The sequence below is a fragment of the Paralichthys olivaceus genome, chromosome 10 (genome assembly GCF_024713975.1).
Source record: "Paralichthys olivaceus isolate ysfri-2021 chromosome 10, ASM2471397v2, whole genome shotgun sequence".
NCBI lineage: Eukaryota > Metazoa > Chordata > Actinopteri > Pleuronectiformes > Paralichthyidae > Paralichthys > Paralichthys olivaceus.
This window is the reverse complement of record NC_091102.1, coordinates 18,126,302-18,150,040: the sequence shown is the minus strand read 5'-3', so window position 1 is coordinate 18,150,040 and position 23,739 is coordinate 18,126,302. Positions and strand designations below refer to the sequence as shown.

Here is a 23,739-nt window from a genome sequence, read left to right as displayed (position 1 = left end):
ATAAGCCTCACTTTAAGTATCTAATGAATGTAAGTGTATGTTACACTTTTTAAACATTTTGTTTTTTAATGTCAAAGCAAGCAGCAATTAAGCAGCTCTAAGCAATCAGATTAGAAATCCAAAATGTCATTATTTCCCTCAATGCAAACTAAATTTCTCATCAACTAAATTGCAAGTATCTATACTTACCCTGAGGTCAGCACTGTTTCCATGATGATAATGGTGATGGTAATCTGCATTGACGCATGGTTATGCCCTAAATCTTTTCTCCTAATCAGGAAATAACCTCTCAGGCCATCTTCCCTGTTATCTCTATTAACACTCTGCTTGTTGTGCACATCTCTAAGGCAACAGCTTAATTATGCTGTTTTATTTGTTGCAGCTCAAAATCCATGGTGACATTGCAGCTAGTAAATATTGCTGATGGGCAAGCTTTTATCAGTTATTGGGGAAAAATGAGCACAATTGATGGAGGTATTGAACCTTGAAAAGTTCTGCAGTAAAATGACTAAACTTTTGAGACATTCTGGCCTTTTCTCTCTGTACATGTTTCTCTTCACATCCTCTCCCTCCTTGCCTCTGCTGCAGGACCTGTTGAACTTTGATGACCCGTTGAACATTGATGCAGCAGAACATCATCTGAGGGACAAGGTGAGACTCAAACCTCATCTTTAATTCTGTTTCATCATCAGACAAAAAGTAGATTCAGTACAAACAGTGACAAGTCATTTACATCCAGATTATTCACTGGTAAATTCTCCCCAAAGTATCTCCAACTTTCTTACGGTGTCCATAATCGTACTCATACCCTTCCTGCTGCTGATATCCGGCAGATATCCGAGTGCTGCAGCAGCTTTCACTGACGCTGTGTGTGCACTACTTGCCTTTGTAGAGGAAATCATGTGATAATCTCTCGAGAGAGCTTTAATCAGTCCGAAAACAAAAACCACATAGCAGCCTTTTTCCGAACAGAGAATGGCAATGATGTTGCATTCAAGAGCTGTGTGCACAGAACAGGTGTTATTAGAAAAGCCACTGAATTCATGTGCAACTATTTAATTCAGTGGCTCTGCAGCAGACAGCAGGCTTTGCAATTTGTAAGTCAAATCAGAACTAAACTAAACTGGGTCTCTCTAGTTCTCACAACCCTTGCACTCTTTCCTTAGTGGGTTATTTTGAATGGATGTATACACACCTGTAAGCCAGCTGTTTGTATGAACTTTAACATTGATTATATATAATTCTGGGATTCTCTGAAGCTGACCAGGGTCTTGTCAACCGATATTTCTGGCATGCAGGATAGTGTTGAGTTTGTGAGAAAGTGTTTGAATAGAAGACTTCCTCTTAGTAAATCAAATATTCAAAATGTTTCTAAAACATAGGCACCCTGGCTTATTGGTTTGGAATTTATTCCCACTATCTCACCTCATGTGACTTCTCATTACCAATTAATTTCCATCTCGTGCCTCAGCTCTCTTTCATTCAATTATGTATTAGTACACCAGACTGTGTCATAGTGTTCAGAAACTGATGTTCTTTGGTTTGCTTACAATTATTTTCTTTCTTGGATTTCTAAACAAACTAATGTAACTCTGCAGGGAGTCTGCTAACCAGGGGGAATAGCTGTGCCTGAGTTGAGTTGAGCTGAAAGCATTTTAAAGTACAATATTTGTCCTTTGGCCCTTTGCACAGACACTTTCCCATGATGCACTGGGGTACAGCCAGTAGTGCGTAATAATGGCTGCCATGTGACCCTTAGTAGATGCAAAATTGTTTCTGTGTTATTTTGAGAGGGGAAAATAGACAGAGGGAGTTTGCAAAAAATGATTTCCAGTATTAGGCAGAGTTATACTTGTTTGAATGCGTCACTTGTCACAGATGTAGGAGTAGATTGTCAATGGGCCTTTTATAAAACAAATATAAAAGATTTCACATTTTTGAGTCGGAAACTTTGACTCTCAGAAATCTGAGGGCATAAGGAGAGTGTTTATTGAACAGTTAATTATCTCAGGAATGTGAGTGAGAGATGGAGATCGAAAGAGAGAAAGAGCGAGTGGAGGCAGCAGGGACTGAAGGAATGAATGCCTGCAGCTTTGACAAAAGATTTTACCACTTTAAGAAAAATATCAGTCAATATGTAGTGACCAGTGTTGAAGCATAAAAAAGTTGGAGTAGTTGGTCTTTTATATGTGGCCCAGGATGCATTTGCATTCACACAGGGAAATAATGTGTCTACATGTGTCCCAGACCACCTCCCAATGTGGTCTGAATGAACAGATCACAGGATGCATTCAGAACGCATGTTGGTCCAATCAGACCTAAACTCAGCACTGACCACTTGTGATGGAATCACTTAGGACGGATGTTCAAAACCAGAATGGGATCTGAGAGTTAAAAGCTGCCATTTAGACTGCGGCAGAGCTGTCCGTCATTATGAGGGGTGAATAGGTAACTGCAAGTGAGGAAGGTCACAAGATATATAAAATGAGGCATGAACCTAAGGTAGATTTTTTTAAAGAAGGCAGGTGTGCACAGGAAAACTAGAAAAAGACAAAATGACCTTGTCAACCACGGAGAGGTCTTGTGGAAGAGAAAACAATAATTTGCATGACGAGGAAAACCCTCTTATGAAGAATGCTTGACATTTCATTTGTCAGGCTGTTGAAGCAGGTGTTAAAGTGAAGGATTAATCTCAAGAATAAACTCCTCACTTGTGGAGAGACAAACAGTTTTGAGTTAGCAAAGTCCACATTCATAAATAAAATATGAGTATTTTTCACTTTTGGCAACATAAAAATACATTTTCTGGAAGTCGTGGTGCTGCTTCACTCTGCTGTCGTGGTTCTCTGGAGTCAGAGCAACTGAAAACACAAAGTCATCCAACCATGACCCGCTCCCACTGAGTCACTGAGTCAGGCTGCTGTAATCAACGTCGGCTGTAAGTGGGTGGATCCGTGGGAGTTTGTGTGTCAGCATGCGTCCATGTTTATGTATGTGGATGCGTGTATTTGTGTGTGTTGAGGCTATTGGAGTGGAACTCCTTTTGTGGCTGCTCGCTGAATACATTTACCGGATAAAGTGGCTGAAAGGAAACACTCTCATGAGCTATTTAGGGAGTGTTTGTGGTATGTGGATAGTTAGTTGGTTACTGAGGTGTTACACTATTGTTAGTTGTTACACTATTGTTAGTTTGTTACTGAGGTGTTACACTATTGTTAGTTGTGAGTGGATTTTTTGTGTACTTGCACAGATACTAATATGGAATGGGCTAATCAGCTTGAAGGAACATGAGCTGTGTTTAAATTAATATTTGTATAACAATTTAAATGCCACAGATTATTTACTTCTGCCATCATATTCACTTCATGGTGAATTTAAGTAACAGACGACAAAGTGGCGGACACTGAACACTGTGATGTTGAAATCAGAGAATACCCTCTGATATTATTGTCTTACACCCTCTTTGTCTGTTCTATTTCCACAGCACAGTTTTGTTTGAAGTGTCATGAGACTGCTGATCAATACAGAGAATTGAATTCCTCAAGAGACACAGTTTAATCATGATCAGGTCTTGCCATAGCATTAGAAGTAGTGTGATGCCCATTCTAAACCTTCGGTTTGCAATGGGCTCTTCACTTGCCCTGTGGTGATGCTGATTGCAGCTTTTCTTCTGAAACTGTAAAAGAGACCTGCAGTAATTGAGCTGTGGCAAGTCAAGACCGGCTGCTGGACTCAGTCCAGAGACCCCGGAAGCTGCTGCTGCCTAAAGAGCTATTGATATGGAATTGGGACAAAGATATAATTAATTATATTAATTAATTATTAATTAATAATACTACATGTTATTGTCACGTGTAAGGCTGCATAACTCTGTAAGGGTGGTATGAGCTGAAGGCTTGGTGGAGTGCAGGATATATCACGGACAAATGTTTAGCTGTTAGTTGCCACGCTGTTAAGCACTGTGCCAGATGGTTTCATGTTTGAAATGAAGACACAAGGTTTGTGTTTGTGCAAAAGAAAAACATAGTTATCTTTGGACATTGTTATGAATTACATATATGTAGGGGGAAATAAAGGGAGGTCCCATGCAACCTCACCAATTACAATGGCCTCGAACAAATAATATATATAATAATATTTATATATCTTATATCTGCACTTCTCTGACCAAGTGTCGGGTCCAGGTGTCAGAAAAGAGTAAAATGTGTTTCAAAAATCCAAAAAATGTTACATATCCTATAAAGAATCATAATGTAGTGCAGGACAGTTTTTATAGGCAGCAGAGACTGGTGAGCAGGGAGAACCAAAGTGCATCTTACCTTTTAACACAACACCAGACAGCATTAACACATGTGCCATTATTTAAATGTCATATCCATAAAATGGCAGATGTGTGCGGAACAGATCATACACACATAAACACACACCTCAGTGTTTGGACAGAAAATCAAATGTCTGTACTGCCTGTGCATGTGGGACATTTTGTAAATGATTTTTTGCAATGTTCGATAATGTGATATTGACCACCTGTCCCTCTTTGATAGACAAAACAGCGGTGGAATGGAACCTCGGATGGTTTGTCCATGTCCATGATTCCACTCTGCATGCTCAATTTTCTACATCACTGATTGCTGATTAATTTGAGAGTCCACATTTCTATCTATTACATACTCAATCTCTTGTTTCCCTGGGTAGCATTTTAGCCTGTTCAGTCAATAGTCAATCATACACACACACACACACACACACACACACACACACACACACACACACACACACACACACAGTATCAGCTTTCTGCCAATGATCAGCAGTTGCTGTGGTCCTGATGGGATTCTTTAGAGCACCAAAGGTAGAAAAGGCCTCAAGGTTGTGCATCAGTCACAGAAGGTCTGCAATCAGAAGCCCGACAGATCAGGTATCCTTTCTTTTGCAGTCAGAATTAATTCTTTATTGAGCTTGGTTGGATTTGAGCAGATGTTTTTGGCGAGCTGTAATTAAATGTCCAGTTGTAGCTATGAGCTCATTATGACCTGTACATTCTGCTTCATTACTAGTCAGAGGGAGGAAGGTGATAGTAATGAAAATTAAGTGTGAATGAAGGTGCAGGGAATGTTTGAGTCCTTCATTCTGGGCATTTCCCTCTCTTGTTTTTATAGATTAGTCTTTTTCTTAACTTGCTGTCACCAGATAAAGCGGCCACACCAAAAACAATCATTTGATGAGGTGGTGGACAATCCAAATCCACATTAATTACCTTGAAAGACTGGGGCTATTGTATTATTAATGCACATTTTGACAGAGAGCAATGCATATTGAGGAGAAAGCGAGGCATGTATTTAACTCTGTGTCACATCAACCTCTTCACATCTGTTCTCCAGCTCGCTGCTTTATTTTAGAAACTATGGATCAGCCACACTACTACTTTTCCACATTTACACTTGGTGTCCACTCTACTCCAGAGGTGTTGAGACCCTAAAACTGAAATTTAAGAACACTTCTGGTCTTCCTAGCACTTCCTGTTGGTAACATTTCCACCTTGTAATCGGTCCAAGAAAATAAATCCCTGCACTTACTTTTCACCATTGCAGTTCAGATAATAGTTTTAGGTTCACAGGTTATGACTACATACATATGTATAGTCTTCAGAATTGTGTAATACGTTTTTCAGCAGCGCTGTTGTTGTGTGGATGTCCTGGAGCACACAACGCTGGACCTGTATTTACACTTGTCAGTGGAGAGATAAGTGACAGCAGAATTGTTACTGGCAGGGTTATTTGTAATTACCTTGTCGTGTGTGTTAATTTAGTAAAAGCTTCTGACACTTGAAGGGCTCCACTCATTAAATCTGAACTTATGAACATTAAACATGTGATGATTAAATTGTGATAGTATAATGAAAAAGATGTTTGTTTTGACTGTAAACATCAGTAATTTCATTCAATTTCAATTTAATTATCTTTTAATTTGACACAAGACTGAGTTATTAATGGGACATCTTCAGGTGTTACAGCAGTCTATGGAATAAGCTGTACCACAATTTTAATATGCAGCCTTAGAGGATGTAGCAACCTTTGGCTTGTAACATTCACATCGCATCGCACAGACTCTGACTCCAAATATGCAAGAGCTTTCCTATCTGGGATGTGCCTTAACTTCTGGATAGTAAACCACTTTTTTGGATCACACCTAGATGTTCTAGTACATTTCTCCTCTACAGAACTCTGAAAAGATTATTTTGTCAGCCCAAGTGTGAAAACACCTTCCACTGTTGAGTGCTCTCCTGGCCTCCACACCCCCTGTCATCTCTTTCTTCTCTCTTCCTGTTCACACCTCTCCTTTCCCTTTTAATTTCCCCTTGGCTGTACAGAATACATCCTGAGGCTTTCCATTGCAGTTTTCAACATTGAGCAGAACTGTTGGTACCCGCAGGGTTTAATTTGCATCCCCTTCTCCCGATGGTGACACATATTTTGACTACTTGTACAGATTGAGAGGAGAGTTAATTGCCTTCTGTGGGTGAAACAGTGCCAACAAAGTCTTCTCTTACAGTTAAAATTTTTAATTGACTGCAGTTTACTTGGGTTCTTCAAACTAATGAAAGTAATTTGCATCGAGCCAGTTTTCTGCTTTAAGACAGAAAAGGAATGATAAAAAAAAAAAAGGTAAATTCATGTCCATTTTTCTTGAACATTTATGTGTGAGGACATCAACAGAATGATCTAACCCTTCAGATGTATTCGTCACACTTTACATTTCTATATCCAATTTATTTCACCCTTTATCCTACTCTGCAATTCATATCTGTGTTGGACATCTTAATTGGGGCTATATCGAATAGCTTTTAAACAAATGCTGTGTTCAATGTCGGTGTGTTTGCTCTGACTTAGAGGTTTATGTGAAGTGGATTAATTGGGCCTAACTGGAGCTACACAAGATGTCCTGCAGTGTTTATTTAACTCTGCATCTTCTGTGGTCTCAGTCAGCCCTGCAAAACGTATTGAATTTTCTCAACTAAATTGTATATTGTGGTGTTTTATAAGTCTGAGTGTATTTTTTTGTTTGTTGTGGCTTTTGAAAAAGACAGATGGTTAGACAAAAGATGGCAGAAAGACAGGCAGGTGCAAAAAGTGACAGATGGACTAAAATCTTATATTTACAAGTGGTGTACATTTTCCTGAGTAACAACTTCAGTCAGACAAATATTTTGGTATATTGAATAAATGTGGTCTCATAAGGGGACTGTTGGGCCTTTGTGGAGGTGGTATTCGCCAAGAAATTCAGCTTTGGATAACTGGTGATGCATACTTACTGTAAGTCAGTATAGGTCTTGCATTTACAAAATGGAAATGTTACACCATAGATTCAAAGTATTGCATGTGATCGCAAGCTAGCTCAACAGAGTTGATCAAAACACATAATGTTGGCAATGCCGTTGCGAAAATGTCAGCATGTTGTGAGCATTTAGCTCAACGCTATTTCCAATTACAGCCCCAAATAGCTGCTAGCATGGCTGTAGACTCATCAGCTGGGTTTAACAGTGCAGAGGTAATTTCTTTCTAATCCAGTTCAACATAAATAAGTTTCAATATTAATTTGCACATTGCTCACAGCTTTATATTATGCCTCCAGCCAGCTTATAGTTTAGAAGTCATTATTGACTTATTAGTACCACTGATTTTTCAAATGGCATTTAATCAGATTATTCGATTAAAGATACGGAGAGCACTGCTGAGGCAGAATATTGCTTTCATTTTAACATGCAGTACCTGGCCATGAAACGAAGAAGTTTTCTCTTCATTTCAGTGTCAATGCTCCTCTGCAATTGCCTCAGCTATGTCAGAGCTGTGAGACGAGCACTGCTGCTGGTTGAATAATCACACCTTCTGATCTATTATTCCACTTCACCTAGACTTTTATTTCACATAGTGCCTACACCTAAATAAAGCAGGTACACTTAAAAAGAAACAATCTGTATAGCCAAAACACAGTACTTTGTACTTGTGGTTGGCTCTTGCACCTATAGGAAGAGATCGCTGAGCAGCAGTAGAGCTGACCGGTCATCCTTCTTTGTACAGATACTCAAACGGTCATCAATTCTGAGGTTATAGTCTGGCAGCTTTTCAGCATTCCTGCATGTCCTATAAATACGTGCACATGTGCCTGTTCCTCTCTTTCCACTGATTCCTATTTTCCCCTGCACTCTCTATTTCATGAGCATATCCCTGTGGCCACACAGACGTCCCAGCAATGGGTGTGTGACTAAATGGCATAAATCGCACATTGTATTCTGAAACAGAAAAGAGAAGTTCTTTGGCAGAACTGCAACATTTTCAATGTTCCATATCTGTTACTGTTTTCCCAAGATATGATTTTGTTTTTCAGGTTCAAACAGTGATCTGAAAACTGGTGTGCATAAAAAACTGTTCGAATATGTTGAAACTTAAGTTTCAAAAGGGAGAATTTTTATTTTGAAAGTGTGCTTGTATTAAAGTCAAAGTCGACTTCATTGTCAATTCTGCTATGTGCAGGATATAGACAGGATTGAAATGCTGTTTCTCTCCTGTCCCCGGTGTGAACATACAAGTATGCAACATATACTCAAGTACCCAAATACTCAAGTACTCAAAACATAGTACAAAGTACAACATTGTATGCAGACAAAAGGTACATGATGTATAGGATGAGAATAATTGCTCTATTACATCAGTAATGTTTAGAAAATATAATTGTCTTCATGACTTTGGTTACTTTGGTGCTACCGATGCAGTTTTCCAAACTCTGTACTGTGTGGCCCCAATTACCACTGTTTCTATGATTTACAACATGTCTAGCTGCAGTACAGTTTTGCTTGGCTGTGCACTTTCTTGTGAAGACTGAGTAAAGGAAATCTTTTCACGAAATGGAAAAGGAAAAACAATAGCAGGCTGGTGTGCAGCCTTTGAGCAAAATCCATGATTATGTTGCCCCTCAGAACAGCCTAATTGGTTAAAAAGAAAGAGACAGAAGGCTGAAATAATGGACACAACTGAGGAGGAAGGAGAGAGAGGTCACACGCAGAGCTCCGTTGGGCCAGATGTAACCCGGTGTGATGGTTCAAGGGAGCCTCAAAGGGAGACTGTGAGATAGATGGATGGGGGGTGGGGGTGGAAAGAAACCAAGAACGACCAGAAGGGACGTGAACCAAGACAAGGAAAATCATGGTCACTGGAGGAGGGGGCATGCATGGCCAGAGGGAATATGACCAAGGAAAGACAAGTTGAAAAGACATCATTGTAATGTGTAATAGTGTCACACAGGATATCCTCCAACCGATCGAAATGTAAATAAGATACAATAAACATGCAGGTATTTAGTAAATGGACACCCTGCTGATCTTCTACAAATATTGTACATACAATTGTGATTTCTCAATTTGAGTATCTCATGTACTCTTTGTTTCTCTCTCTTTTCCAGGAGGATTTCCGGAATAAGGTTCAAGATTACATCAAGAACTATGCCAGATGATAGAAGCACCAACATTAGCCTGCAACAATCAACCAAACTACTCTACCTTGCCTCTGCTTATCTTGGCCAACTTCCCGATGTGTGTGAACCAACAGCTGACTCTGTGACACTTCTGACTCCCCTCCTCACACCACGCCCGCCTACGCCCGTCTCCATTCAACCAATTGCAATAATCACCATCTAGCAGGAACAAAAATAAAGAAAAAAAGATGCGTGGCAAAGAAAAGACTTGCATAGAAAGAGTTTAGTGTCACAATGACCACAATAACTTCATTGTGGCAAGATCGCCAGTCGGAAATGAGCCATGGCAACAAATGGGACTTGATGTGAAGATTCACTAGCGCAAAAAAAACCCTTACATGCTATTTTAAAATTTAATGAATCATGAGAAAGTAAATGCTACTATCAGTTCTCTGTTCCAGTGCCTGCCATGTTTGTGTTGCTAAAGAGACAATGCATGCGAGTTCACACACACACACACACACAGTGAATATATGTACATGCATTTCTTGTCTGTTACATACACACACTCAAGTTTAACAGCCTTTAACCCCTGCCCCACTAGACAGCATGTGAATGACCACATTGTCCCATTAAGTTGTTATTCTTGCATGTACACACACACACACACGATTCTTTCAGCTCCAGTGGGATAAAGTACTACTACTTAAACCACAGCCAAGTGTATTGTACAATTTTTAGCTAAAAATCATTTTCTGCACCCCTATTTTACTGTTTTTTGTCTTTCCTCCATCCCTCCCTCCGTATTTCTGTTTCACAAACACACAAATACCCATTGAGGTTTGTTCATACTTGCAGTGCAATCATTGACAGTGACATTTTTTTCACGTGATAGCTCTGTACCCAAGCACTTTGGGTTTTAACTGACTGGGTTTAAAGTACTGATTTAGATTTAAATGTTTGCTTGGCTATTGGTAGGCAGCCAACGTTGGCAACAGCCGTTTTCTTACCAGTCTAGCACAAACGCTCCAAGTTCACCTTTCATTTGGCAATGGAAATGCTTACTTTTGTTTCGTTCCTATTTCTATCACTTCTTTCCTTCTACCAAAGTTGCTCAGCCAGCCCCGACCCAACCTATTGCAAAGTGTCACAGGCTGTCATGTCACTTTGCATTACAGAGGCACTGTAGCATCCAGTGTGTCCTGAAGTAGTAGCTCTGCTCAGAGGGTACATTATAACCTTTTGTCTTGTAAACATAACATTTACTGAAGCTCTTGGCAAGCGACCATCACCACCACCCACTCCTGGCAAGAAACAACATCGCTGGCAGAGAAAACTTACAAACAGCACTTTTAATTTGACATCTATCAGAAATTAACCGTTGTAGAACTGTAGCTCTGTTCGTGTAGAGTCCCCCATGTTTCATGGAGACAATTTAATTCTACATGAGAACATGAACTAAAAGCAGCTATAATCACTACTTTTACAACAATAATGTATCACATGAAAAGAAGAAAACAGAAGAAAGTATCACCAGTAGAGTCTGCAGCTCTGGGAGCTTTTTATGGAATGTCACTTTCACCCCTCTCATTGGATTAGTGTCGACCTTTCACCTTCAGTCTGGTCTTCAACTGAAGCAAGCATTAAAAATGTTTGGTCTTCAGGATTGTCTCAGATTTACAAGGGGATTATTTGTCCCTCAGTGCCATTTAATCAAGTCAATATTAAGATAAACACCTTCTAACTGAAAGTCAGCACTTTAACCTCATGGTCATTTCAGTGTCATTGTACCGCAGTATGGACCAAAACCATTCACCGTCACCAGACTTTATTACAGCACTGTGTGTGTGTGCGTGTGCATGTTTCACTTGGCCCTGGCTATAGCATCGTGCCTCAGCTTTGAGTTGTACCTGTTATTATCGACTTGTCACTCCATTCAGCTTTTGTCTTCACACGACTGCATGAGGCAAAGTCTATGTAATCTGCCAGGGGTGCGTTTGGATGTCAGAAACTATATGTTAAGGTTTGAATTTTTCTGTTGGAGATGTGTAAAGACTGAACATTTGTGCTTGTTGAGTGTGTATGTGTGAGCGTCAGTATGACGTGTTGAAAAGATGTGACTTGTTAGCATGCTCTGGTTTCCTCTTGCTCCCTCTTTTCTTTCTGTTACTCCGGCCCTTTGTTCAACAGCTCAAAGGATTTTGTTTTCATCATGAAAGTGAACAGATCAACAGACAATGCTGACCTCTGTCAAAATAAAGCACCTGATAGTTCTGTTGTAAGCGGATGTTAACATGGGCGTTCCATGGCGGTTTCCCACATGCTCCTGGTCCGCTCAATCCTCAAAGGCTAATGCTACATGCCTAGTTATTTGAAGCCATCCTGTTTAATTGCAGTGACAGCTAATTGCCTCCAGGGCATGGTAGCCCAACACAATCTTTATCATAGCCTTACTAATACTCTGACTTTAGCTTCCCTTGGACACCTGTCCTTTAGTTTGGCAGTCAGCGATGTTGATATCTTCCCAGGATGCTGCTGGGAAATGTCTCTGCTTGGGCCAACTTCCTCTTTGGTCCAAAGGAGAAGATTTACCACCGGTTCTTCTCCAAACCCTCAACCTTTTCTTTCTCAGATTGTATATCCATTTTTTTAAGATATATTAAAGAGAATATGAATAAAACAATCTGGCTTGTTTTATCATGGGCTTCGTTGTTAATTGTTACAAATGTCAGCATTATAAGAACAAGTGTAAAGGTGTGATTACTTGAGGACTGCATCGAATGATTCTTTTAGTCTGTAATGAATATGCACATTTTTCTTCTTCTCATTTTGTATGTAAATATGTCTTGCAGGGTTTTGTAAGTGTGTGGACAACATGGTTTATTTCATTGATTTAAATCCACCTGGTGCACACACGAACGATCAGTACTCTCACTTACATAACCCTCCAAGAGAAACACGCAACCCCAAAATGAAGGAGAAAATAAACTCAGAGTTTAACTTAGCTATCTCCGTGATATCTGAGCAAACTACCTCCACTCATTGGGACTTGAGTCATGTGGCTTAAATAGCCAAAACAAATCTAGTAAGTGGACGTTGAGGTAAGATTTTATTTTATTTTGTTTGGTCGAAGTCCTTATTTTTGTTTTCATTAATATTCTTTCAGTAGCTGACTTTTTCTTCATGTTAACATGAATTGCATTTTTTAACTTTGTTGAGATCTCCATTGATAGAAAGTGCACTTGTGTAACCTGTGTGCCATTTATAGCTTCAGTACATGCACTATAGTAAGTCTTCCTCTGCTCTACACCTACACCAGGTGGGGGTTAGTGTGTGTCTGTGCTCACATACTTGCACATGCATGCGCACAATGTTTTACTGAAAACTGTCAGCCAGTCCCACATTTTACTTTGCTGAGGAGGACACACACACACACACACCACACAACACACTGTCATCTGTCAGTCACCCACACAGCTTGTCCTCATGCCAATTTTTGGGGCCGTGTGGATGTGCTGTGTGTTGTGTGTGTGCAGTGACAGCTGACAGCCAGGTAATGAGATGGTTGAATGTAATAAATCTAAATGCATTTCTCCGGATGCCCTGCTCCCGATTCACCAACCTGCTGAGCTTGAATACATTCTGATTTGAGTCGTCCTCAACTTGCCTTGAATAAATTAAATTAATCAAAACACATTTCCACTTCCATTAACAGTCCACAGAGGGAGACGAGAAAGTAATGAGGACCTGCAGAAATTGTGTCCTTAGGAGGTTGTTGCTGACAGCAAACCTGCCAGACATATTAAATAAAGTGATTAATGGGTTCAAATGATGGGCTATTTGTCACACAAATTGGCAGCAGGTAGCATCCAAAGGTCCACACCTGGTTTATACCGAGGCCCAAACAAATAACACCAGTAGATAAAATGGAATAATAATAACACATGCAACATAGGTAAAAAGTAAAAACCTTTCAGTTTAACAGGCAGAGTGTAAACAGGTTCAGGGAATCTTTGCACACATTGTTTTTAAGGATTTCTCTTCTCAAGTACAAAGTTCAAGAGTTCAGAAATGCTCAACTGTGACTTAAACTGATTTTTTGATTGTGACAGTCTAACTGAAATAAAAGTGTCATTGTTATTCTGGTACCTGTGCATAAGCTGCACTTCTCCAACTTTTAATGACTTGTTGCTATGACAACAGCTCCAAATAATGCTTAAGCCGTGCTTGGAGGACTGAAAAATCGCAATTGGAACCACAAAATTAAATCATCTCGCGCATTTATCTGTGCATGAGGAACAGGCACCAAAACATTTACTTTCTTTGTTGTCTTTTTGCTTCTTTGTTTTTTTCACGGCAACAATATTTATTGTCCCCAGAAACACGTCAAGTCAAGACGAGATGATTTAGTTTTTGTCTCAAATTCAAAGAGAAGATATCTCACTCATACTGAGGTTTAATATTTTTAATATTATTTACAGAGATTCAGCACATCAGCACTCGGAAGCAGTGACATGAGAAAATGCTTTTGACCAATCAGAGAATGTCATTTGTGTTAATCACCTCGGAGGGTGATGTACAGTGACAGGTCACCTGAGAGGTCACCCTGTGTGTTTTTCTTTCACCACAGGTTTGTCTCTGCAGGATCATTTTCTATGTGTGCTCACCCCCTCTGATTACATCCTGGTCAGGTTCTATACTTTCCTTTCTTTCCCTTTTTATTTCCATACAGCAGTAAATATCGTAGCATTATTCCTGAGCTCTTTTACTCTCAATTTTATTTTTTCATCCTCACTTACAATGACAGGCTTGCTATGGTTGAATTAAATGAGTTGTGTGTGAATATGTCGACAGCAGATTGATGTCTGTGTTTTGTGAACAGTTATATGTTCAGCGGAGACGGATACTCAGAGATTATCAGTGATGTCATTCAGCCCTGAAGCCAAACAGGAAACCATGTATCTGATGTCAAGCTCCATCTTTGTTCCTTAATTCACTGTGTGTGTCTGTGTGTTCCCTCTGTTGGTCTGTCTGTGCGTTTGTTGTGTTGACCTGGTGGGCGTTCGGTGCCAGCTGCTTACTTCTCGCCTCCTCCTCCGTCTCATCCGCCACGCTGGCTGCTGCCTGCTCCTGCAGCTCTTTACATGCCTGTGGGTTCCGACTAAAATGTTCACAGTGGAGCTGTAGCCAGACGAGCACCCAAGACAGATTCATGGGAAATTTATGGAGTACAAATTGCAGGGGTTATGCCTCAGTTTCCAGCTCAGGATTGATATGTTGAACTGGCTGATAGCGGTTTCAGGATGTGGTTCAGATTGAGGTCCTGAAGGTTAATTTGAAGGACGACTCAGCTCAGTAATGCTTTGGAACATATTATACTGTTCTGAACCTCTGTGAGATCAGTCAAAGGACATTAACACGATAAAAGATTCAGTTGATCTTCAGCATTAATGGTTGGTTGACGATAAAGGACACATCATTTTGTGGAACTATGAATATCCTGTATGTAATGCTGAGTTTGTATATACATATTTATACCAATCTAGCAGATGATACATTTCACACACTGACATTGTCAGCTGTGAGACAAAATATACCAGATGATCCCCTCAGATGAGGTGCTGGTCACTGCCGGGCTCCTGTAGTCAGGCTGCTGATCTTCTTGAATCCATCAAGCTCCATGGAGAAGGTAGCACAGTGTGCATGAGCAGTCACAAAGTCAAACGATGCTGAGCATGAATTATCTTGCTGCCAACTGCAGGCGATGCAGCAACACAAAACAAATCCATCTTAAACCTGATGATTCTGCTGCTGTGTCTTTTGAAGCACCTTGAAAAGTCTCTGTTGGTATTTTTAAATGAAGTCACCTGATTAATTCTAGAGATTTAAGGACTAAATTCAGCTGCAAGCTCAAAGCTCACACACACAAAAAGGCAGTGCAACCTTTTTTTTAATGCAGGTAAACCCATTAAAAAAAGGCGATTGACATATTTGACTTCTGATGTCTGTCACATTCAGAGCTGAAGCCGGAGCCGTGTCTACTGAGGAGCCATTTGACCCTGGCGTGAAGGCTGTTATACAGATGTTAATGGGATTTTTTTTTTTTTTGAATGGAAAAGAGGGCTTTATAAAATGATTAGCAACTGTAACTTGTTTAAAATAAATTACAAAATGTCTTTGTTTTTTTGGACTATAACCTTTCTAAATGAATATACAGATTCAAATTAAAAAGAGAACAAAACCAACGTTTGTCAAAAGACTAAGACTGTCTTACACTGCAAAGCGGCACCAAACGTGACCCAAGTTTCAGACTGACGTCGGTTTCCCCTCCAGTGCCCATGGTTTGAATATCAAATGCTTATGCACCCATCTGAAATCTGTCAGGTTCACTGTTTATATCTTGAGGTAATGAAAAGCAATTATGCTTTCGGATAAAAATAAAAACACTGGTCTAAGGTTGGTGACACAGTGTTTCACTCAGATTTTAAAGCCCCATTATCACGACAGAAACATGTGCTTAGCACTCTGCAGAGAAACATTCTCTCTCACTTCCTGGCAGATCTGCCCTTATGATAGCAACCCACCACACACATGTGGCTTCTAAAAGAAATGGGAGATGGCACCGTGATTGGTTTATTGCACGTTACTCTACAAAACACACCCACAATTATTTAAGATGATTTAAGTATAGCCCTGAACAATACACCCACACGTCATTCCTTAAACTAGCATGAATGGATTTGGATACAACTTGAATTCCAGACCATGTGCTTATTTCCTTTTAAATAGAACCATTAACTAAATCAAAATCATCCACCTGCGTTAAACTGTTGAGTTCAATACATTCTGACAGTGTTTACATTGAGACAATAAGAGACACAGTTTTTGTCTGTTGAGTTTTGTGTATTTTGTTTATATTTTACTAGTTTTGTGCATGTTCAGGTGTGTCTCATTCGAATGCGATGAATGAGCAGATGTATAGAGGCCCACGTGTGTCCATGTATGCTCCACAGAGTGTGTCTAAGAGTAAGTGCCTCTCTATTTCCTTTGTTCCGCTTCAAAAGCTGCCCACACACTCATTCCAGCCGTGGGAGGCACTTCATTGTGCTGTGAGATTAGCTTGGCAGGCAGCAAACAGTAATACATTTAGTCATGCCAACTTAAACAGAGGCAGAAACAATGACTACATCACTGTAATTAAATAAAGCTCCATCCCCAGTGTTTACTGCCCTGTTGGGTCAAAACGATGTCAAACAAACATGTATTTTGTGAAATTATCGCCTTTTTTTTTTTCCAATAGACGAGAGCCCTGAGCGTTCACACGACAAGTCACAAAACGAATGTAGCCATGTGGCAGATTTTCATACGAATGCAAATCAACAAAGCGTCACATTGTGAGAGAAGATTAAATCATCAAAAGAGCCAATGCATACAGTATATACACAGATGGAGGAAATGGACAACAATCTAAAGCTGCAGGTCTGATTTTAAAAAATGTTTTTTTTATGTGTAATGTGCAGCATTATGCAGGTATCACATAGTATGAGGCACGCCCACAACACTTAAACATATAGGTGCCAAACTGCATCGCACACATCCTGAAGCATCACAGAGAACGACAACTCATCACCTGGTGTTAGTTGTCATGGTGTGACTTTATAAGCCAAATCAAACTGGAATTTTAATTATTAGATTCCACATAGTCTTTGGGATAGTTGATACAGTAAAAGGAACATTAGGTCACTCAATAACCCAATGTGTGCAGAATTCTGTCCTCTACAACTACAATTTAACACACATTTCATATCATGAATGGAAGACCTTGAATCCATTGAGGTCAGATGAAAAGATTTTCTATTGATTAGAAAAGATTGTAGATTGTGTCTACAGAAAGATTGTGCCATTTTGTTGTCCCAAGAGAAAACACACATTTCTTTACTCATAGATAACACTTATATAATAATATAATGTCTGCAGAACATCATTGCGGGGCTCAGGTAAACAATGTTATACAGTCGGGATTAGAAAAGAATGTTTTTCTTCTCTGTGAAGTCTTAGAGTGATAGAAACGTTTTGCTCTCAGCTACATCCTACACCACTGACCTCAAACCTAATTTCTGAGGCTTCAAGCTTAGTTTAGTTGTTAATTACTTTCAAAATGCAAAATATTCTCAACTTGTTCCTATCAACGTCTTCCAATGTACTCATGGACCTTGCTGAAGATTTTGGTTGGTTTGTTTTTCCCTGTAACACTTTTTCCTTTTTCTTCCAGTGATTTTTTCCTATCTTTATTTGAAATGTGTGTTTTGCTTGTTTTCGTTTGTGTCCAAATCTGAACATTGGCCAGACAGAGATGTAATTATTCTGAAAGCAGGACAGACTCAGACATTTGTCATGATTCTGCTCTTGTCTGGAGTCTTTGTGTTTGTGTGGACTTTTGATTATTTCTTTGTGAATCTTTTGTTGGACTCATTGTGTTTATGGACTTTAATCTTGTTTTCCTTGTGCTTTGAATTTAAAAACTTCTTTCCTTGTGACTCTCTTAATTTACATCTTTGTCTAGTTTGTCGAACACTGAACTTAACTGTGTCTCGTCAGTTTCGTGTATTTAGTCTCTGCATTTCACTTTGTTCAAAGTTCATCTTGTCACTTTCTCATCTATGTTCCTGCTTCTTTTTTTCAGTGTTTTGACCAAGTTTTATTTTTTGACCTCACCTTTACGTTTGTGTTTTTCTGATACACTGCCTATCTGACTGTTCATGTGAATAAAACTAAGGATGGTTCATTAGATCTCTCCTCGTAGGGCATCTGCATTTGGGTCCTTATCCGCTCTTATGTGTGACACCATTGTGATGTTTAGAAGAATTGAAATGTAAAAATGACTTATCGCTTCAACATTTTCCTACTTCCAGAACAGTCACCTCACTCAGGATGTGCATCTACAAATTATTACAAATCTTTGTCCGTCAGTCTGTTTGTATCTCGAGAACCGTTCATCTTTTCGGCCTCGCACTTTGCATGTGTTTTGTTTTGACACCAAGAAAGTTCAGTGTCGAATTTAATGCAACATGAAATGGGTTCAATGTTTAACCTTTGTATAAACAGATGACCAACGTCGTCTGAGATTCATCTATGAAAGGGACGATGTTGATCAAGACAACAGCGAGTCTACCACAGCGACAACTGATTCTCCAGTTAGTGGCTCTACGAACTGAGGTTGACTTTCACTGAGTTTTGAATAAACGGGAACAGTGCAGCAGCGGGGGTGCAGCCTCAGGGTTCCTGCAGTTGGTCTTTACTTACTGCCGCTCCATTACTCCAGGTCACTTTAACAGTTTGAGACAGAAAACTGCAACCAGCAAAACAAACAGCCCGTTCCATACAGGCAGGTTTACCATGGGCCCTGCACTAGAACTTTAAATCACACAAATGTTCCCATATATAAGTCAATCATTATGTTACTGTCAATCTTAACACATCTCTTCAAGGGGCCCTCACCGGTCTCTTCAGCTTTCTCTGTTGTGTCCACTTTTTAGAATACTGCCAGTATTGTTTTTTTTGTTGTATCGTATTATTTTATTATTATTTCTATACTTTAATCCCCCTGTTTTATTTCCTCCAACCCCAACCCTCTCTTTCTCTCCCCTACGCCCCCAACTCCACATTCTTTCTCTCTGGAGATGAGCCACAGTGAGGCCTCTGTGTGCAGAGCGTGAGACTGTTTAATGTGACTGAGAACATAAATTGATGCTGGTAAACGGATGCACACAACAAGTATGTATATACTGTAGAGCGTATGCACCTGGTAATTCATTCTTTCACAGGATATCAACCAAAATGGAAAACATACTGTGATTTGAGGTGATTCTAGTTATTTTAATATACCGCTAACGGAAAGAATCAATTATCAGGTGTGAAACCGTCAAACTTCATCATGGAGAACAGATTTCAAGGAAAAACAAGATAAATACATCTAGCTCGTGATTATATATATTTCATATTAGTTTGACCAGTTAATGTATTTTTCTGGACTCATCTTCTCAGCTGCATGATTAAAGCGTTGCTCTGGGTTCTGTTGGGAAATCGTAAACAAGACCGAAATACACCAGAGCCACTTGGGGAAAAGGAGGAATTGAATTGTGACACAGAGCAGTGAAAATAACATGAATTCATGTTAACAGCCCACATCTGTGAATGACATTACAGAGAGTGTTATTGTCCTGTGGGGACATCAGCAGGAGGAGAGTGGGAGCAGAGTCTGACGTCAGAGTCTGATCGTTCTCCTCTCACTATATTTCCCCCCTCCCTACATTCTCTTCATTTTCCTCCTCACAGCTGGTGACAGGATGAACCGTGGCCGCAGGAAACCGTAAGATTAAGATGCAGTGATATTTTGTTTAATGCTATTGAGAAGTACGGGGCAACATTCATACTGTATGATCATTGAAAGTGGCTCAGAAGGTGTTATAAGGGTCGTTGTTACGCCCCTAAGACGTCCAGGGGATGAGGGACAAACAATTGAGAATAAACCGAGGAAAAACAATTGACCACCCGGCTGCATGAAAGGAAAAACAAGTATTTTTAGAAATGAACATAAGATCTACCACTTCACAAAAACACCAACAACTAATAAACACTACTACACATTCACTCTCAGCTTGTTTCACTCTCAGCTTGTTTCACTCTCAGCTTGTTTCACTCTCAGCTTGTTTCACTCTCAGCTTGGCCCACTGGCCACATCTGAAGCTCTGCTCAGGGTTTTTATATCCATTGCTCTGATTTAGGAGTGGCTTCAGCTGTGCCAGTGGAGGCGCTGCATGAGCACACACCTGGAGGAGATGAGAGAGACAGAAACAAAAGCATGCAACAGTCTTCTACTAACCAGAGGGTCCGCAGTTTGATCCCCGGTTCCTCCAGTCTGCATTCGAAAGCGAAACTGAACCAAATTACTATAATTAAACTTATATACATTTTAGGCTGCCTGAGACAAAGTTGCACAATCATTAAAAAACATAATAAAATGTTTTGCTTTTTGGGTTTCAGGGAAATTTTTTCCTTGCAATACCTCAAGAGGCCACTGGGGAACATCATCAGCAGCATCGTTGATCGAAGACACCAGCTTTCTTACTATAGCCGTATATATAGCCGTATATCTGGCTGCCACAACATTTTGTAAGCTCCACTCTTGAATTTTAAATTGTTCACACTCAATTATGCAAATCAAAAGTACAGTTTTCAGTGGAAAGAAAGGGTAAGTAAAAAATGACAGTATTTGTCTCTGAGATGTAGTGCAGTTCAAGTATAAAGTTGAATAAAATTGAAATAGGTTCTCTGAATTTGAGTACTTGAGTACTTTACTTGTGTTGATGTACTTAGTTTCATTCTGCCGCAACATTCATCAAACATTCTGAGCTCAGATTTCCTACAATGAAAAACAATGTCCTCCTCTGCTCTGTTATGTGAAATGAGGAGCTAGAAGTGCTTCTGTTGTCGGCTGCATCTCAAAACCAATGACCTCATAAGTAATTTCTGAGGTTTCAAGCATAGTTTGCGAGCTAATTAGTTTAAAAAAGCAGAGGCGCCTCAATTAGCTCCTGCTGCCATCCTCCTGCTGCACTCATGAACCTTGCTGAGGATGCTGCAATCAGAAGAGATAATGTGTTAGAGAGGAAATTAAACAGGATGGTTGTGTCCCTGGAGGGAAGATAAGCAAATCATCTCATGCTATTTACTAAATGAGCAATTTATGTTTGATGGCAGCGTTGACAGCGTTAGTTAAAATAAGAAAAGAAAAGATACATTTGTATTAAAGTTTACTTAATTTTAAACAGCTTTTTCTTAAATCATGCATGGTGTCAGAAAACGTTCTGCCAATGGAAAGTAACATTAACTTTACATTAACTTTGCTGCAATGTGCAAATCAGTAACAGAACAAGAGACAAAACATTATGAAGGTTCACAGGGTAGCATCTGAAGATATCTAGCAGTTAAGTTGTAGACTGATGACTTTCCAAATAAACACATCGTCACGAAAAACATGAGACACTCATGAAAACACACTTGTGAATATTCTATTCTATTTCTGCCTTAAACCATTTCTCCTCTGTTAGAAAGTTCCTCATGCAAGACGACCAAAATGTTTCATCGAGCCTCAGGAGAAGCTGCTCTATGTTCGCTCCATGTGATTCTAATGAACACGTGAGAGCATCAACTAAAAGTGAACCTCGATATGACTGTTGTCAAGTTCTGAATTAATTTTGCATCAAAATGTTCTGTTTTGAAAAGTAGGTGATAAAAACAGAATACAATATGACCCATGAGATTCAGGGATATTCTTTGACAGTGTCACAAAGAGCATTTGAACTATAAAGACACGAGACAGTGAAGGTTCATCACATGTTGCCACTCTTTTGTCTCTGGGCTGCTGTCACATCACAGAGGTCGTAGTCATCACGAATTGGAGATTTCATTCGTTTCCTCAGATCTGATATACACGAACCTGGCTCACTTTAAACACCGCAGGTGGGAGACACACATGAAGGTTGGTTAGAGATCTGTGGATTTTTAACCACATACAGTGAATCTGAATGGAAATCACTGTTACACACTGTATAAACCCTCAGTGTGTGTTTTTCAGTGTGGTGTCTGGTACGAAGCGGATCCCCGAGCATCTGTCTGCAGTCAAATCGCTCCGCTTGGGAAGAGAACAGGCAAACATATGCCTCTGTATACTGTGCGTGGGCAGCCCGGCTCCTATCAGATAGTGCCATCTAATCTTCCAAGGCACAGTAAACACTGCCAGTCTCCTCCTCTGAGGCCGTCTCTTTCAAAACATAAATGTGTTTTATTAAACCAAAATACAGTAAGCTCTTACTTATTCATGAACATTAGCCCAGTCTGGCCCCAACAGGTTTGTCATATTCATTTCTGTGCACATACAGAGCTTTTGGGACTCAAATAAAAGTACAACCACTACTATTTAACGTGACTTAACTACACCCACTGCTGAAATTACCCAAAAATGTATGTATTGACAAAGGTGGCAGTGGATGCTGATAATTTTGCTCTTCTCTCACTTCGGTTTTCAAGCACCCCTTTGCAGCAGGATCTTTCTGTTGCAGGCTGCATGTAATTTTGTTTCTTATTTTTATTATATTTATACTTGCACAAATATACCACAGCAAATTCCTTGTATGTGTAAACCTGCTTGGCAATAAAACCCAATTTCAGATTCTGATTTTACTATAATTGTGCCAGATTATGCTCTCAGTGGCAAATGGTTTGAGCCTTACTCGTGTGTACATGAGGGTGGACTAGCTTAACATGTGAGTCTGAACATGTTTTATGTTCATTTGATAATAGTGTGGGTCATTAAGACATCATTGTGGCTGTGGTTTTCAGTGTATTGAGCTGATTCTATTAAAGAAACAAGGGACGATGATTTTGAACTAGAAGTTTGACAAGATGTGTGTATTCTTGTGGTAAAAATGGTTCGACTCAGGAGATTGCGCACGCTTTGAAACACATTGAGACTTAATCTTGCAAAGTCCAATTTTCCCTCAAGCATTTTTCAGATGCACATGAAAACTTCACGATTCAGAGCTGAAAACTAATTTGTGAGAGGAACCACTTTACCCCAGCAGCTCCTCTGCAGCTCACATGGAAATGACGGCTGAAAATTACAAGTTAACTGTGAAACAGCTGATAACAGTGTGCAGGTATTACGTGTCTCTGTCTGATAAGGGTTACCTTACATAACCACTTATGATTCATCTTTTCAGAGGAGCTTAAAATATGAATATTATGATAAAGTTGGTTTGATAAGGCACTATTCCCAAAGGTCTATCATGCCTTATAGACAGTAGGCAATTTGTGGAGGGATGAGAGGTGAGGCCTTTCCATTTAAAACAAAATTACTATAAATTCATCCCACTTGGTAACCTGGCAATTCTGCCGTCCCTGGAGTGCTGCATGTACAGATATAGAATCTGTGTGCGCAGGTTAGAGTCCTATAGTAAGTGCTGCTAACTAAATGGCAGGATCAGCAGTTTCATTTTTAAAATTAAAACTGAATGGCATAGAATAAGAGCGCAAAACTCTTTGCCCTGTTTTACATCTCTCTCCCACACTAACACACTGACCATCAGCAGCATGGAGAGAATTCATCTCATGTCAGGGGCCATTAAAACATCCATTCAGGTTTTACTTTCTTTGGAGGCAGGAAGGATACATTTGGAACATGTACCGCTTAAAATGAGATAATTAAAGAAT

General features: G+C 39.7%; 1 protein-coding gene across 6 annotated transcripts in view; it reads left to right on the top strand.

Annotated features, from left to right (window-relative positions):
- ube2f (ubiquitin-conjugating enzyme E2F (putative)) overlaps nt 1-12,151 on the top strand; it is a 32,916-nt gene extending 20,765 nt beyond the window's left edge. For all 6 annotated transcript variants that reach the window (XM_069532601.1, XM_069532604.1, XM_069532602.1 and 3 more), the window contains 2 exons: nt 589-651; nt 9,457-12,151. In XM_069532601.1, coding sequence (XP_069388702.1) covers nt 589-651; nt 9,457-9,507 — 114 coding nt within the window. In that variant the 3' untranslated portion in view covers nt 9,508-12,151. The remainder of the gene's footprint in view (nt 1-588; nt 652-9,456) is intronic.
- The last annotated feature ends 11,588 nt before the right edge of the window (nt 12,152-23,739 follow it).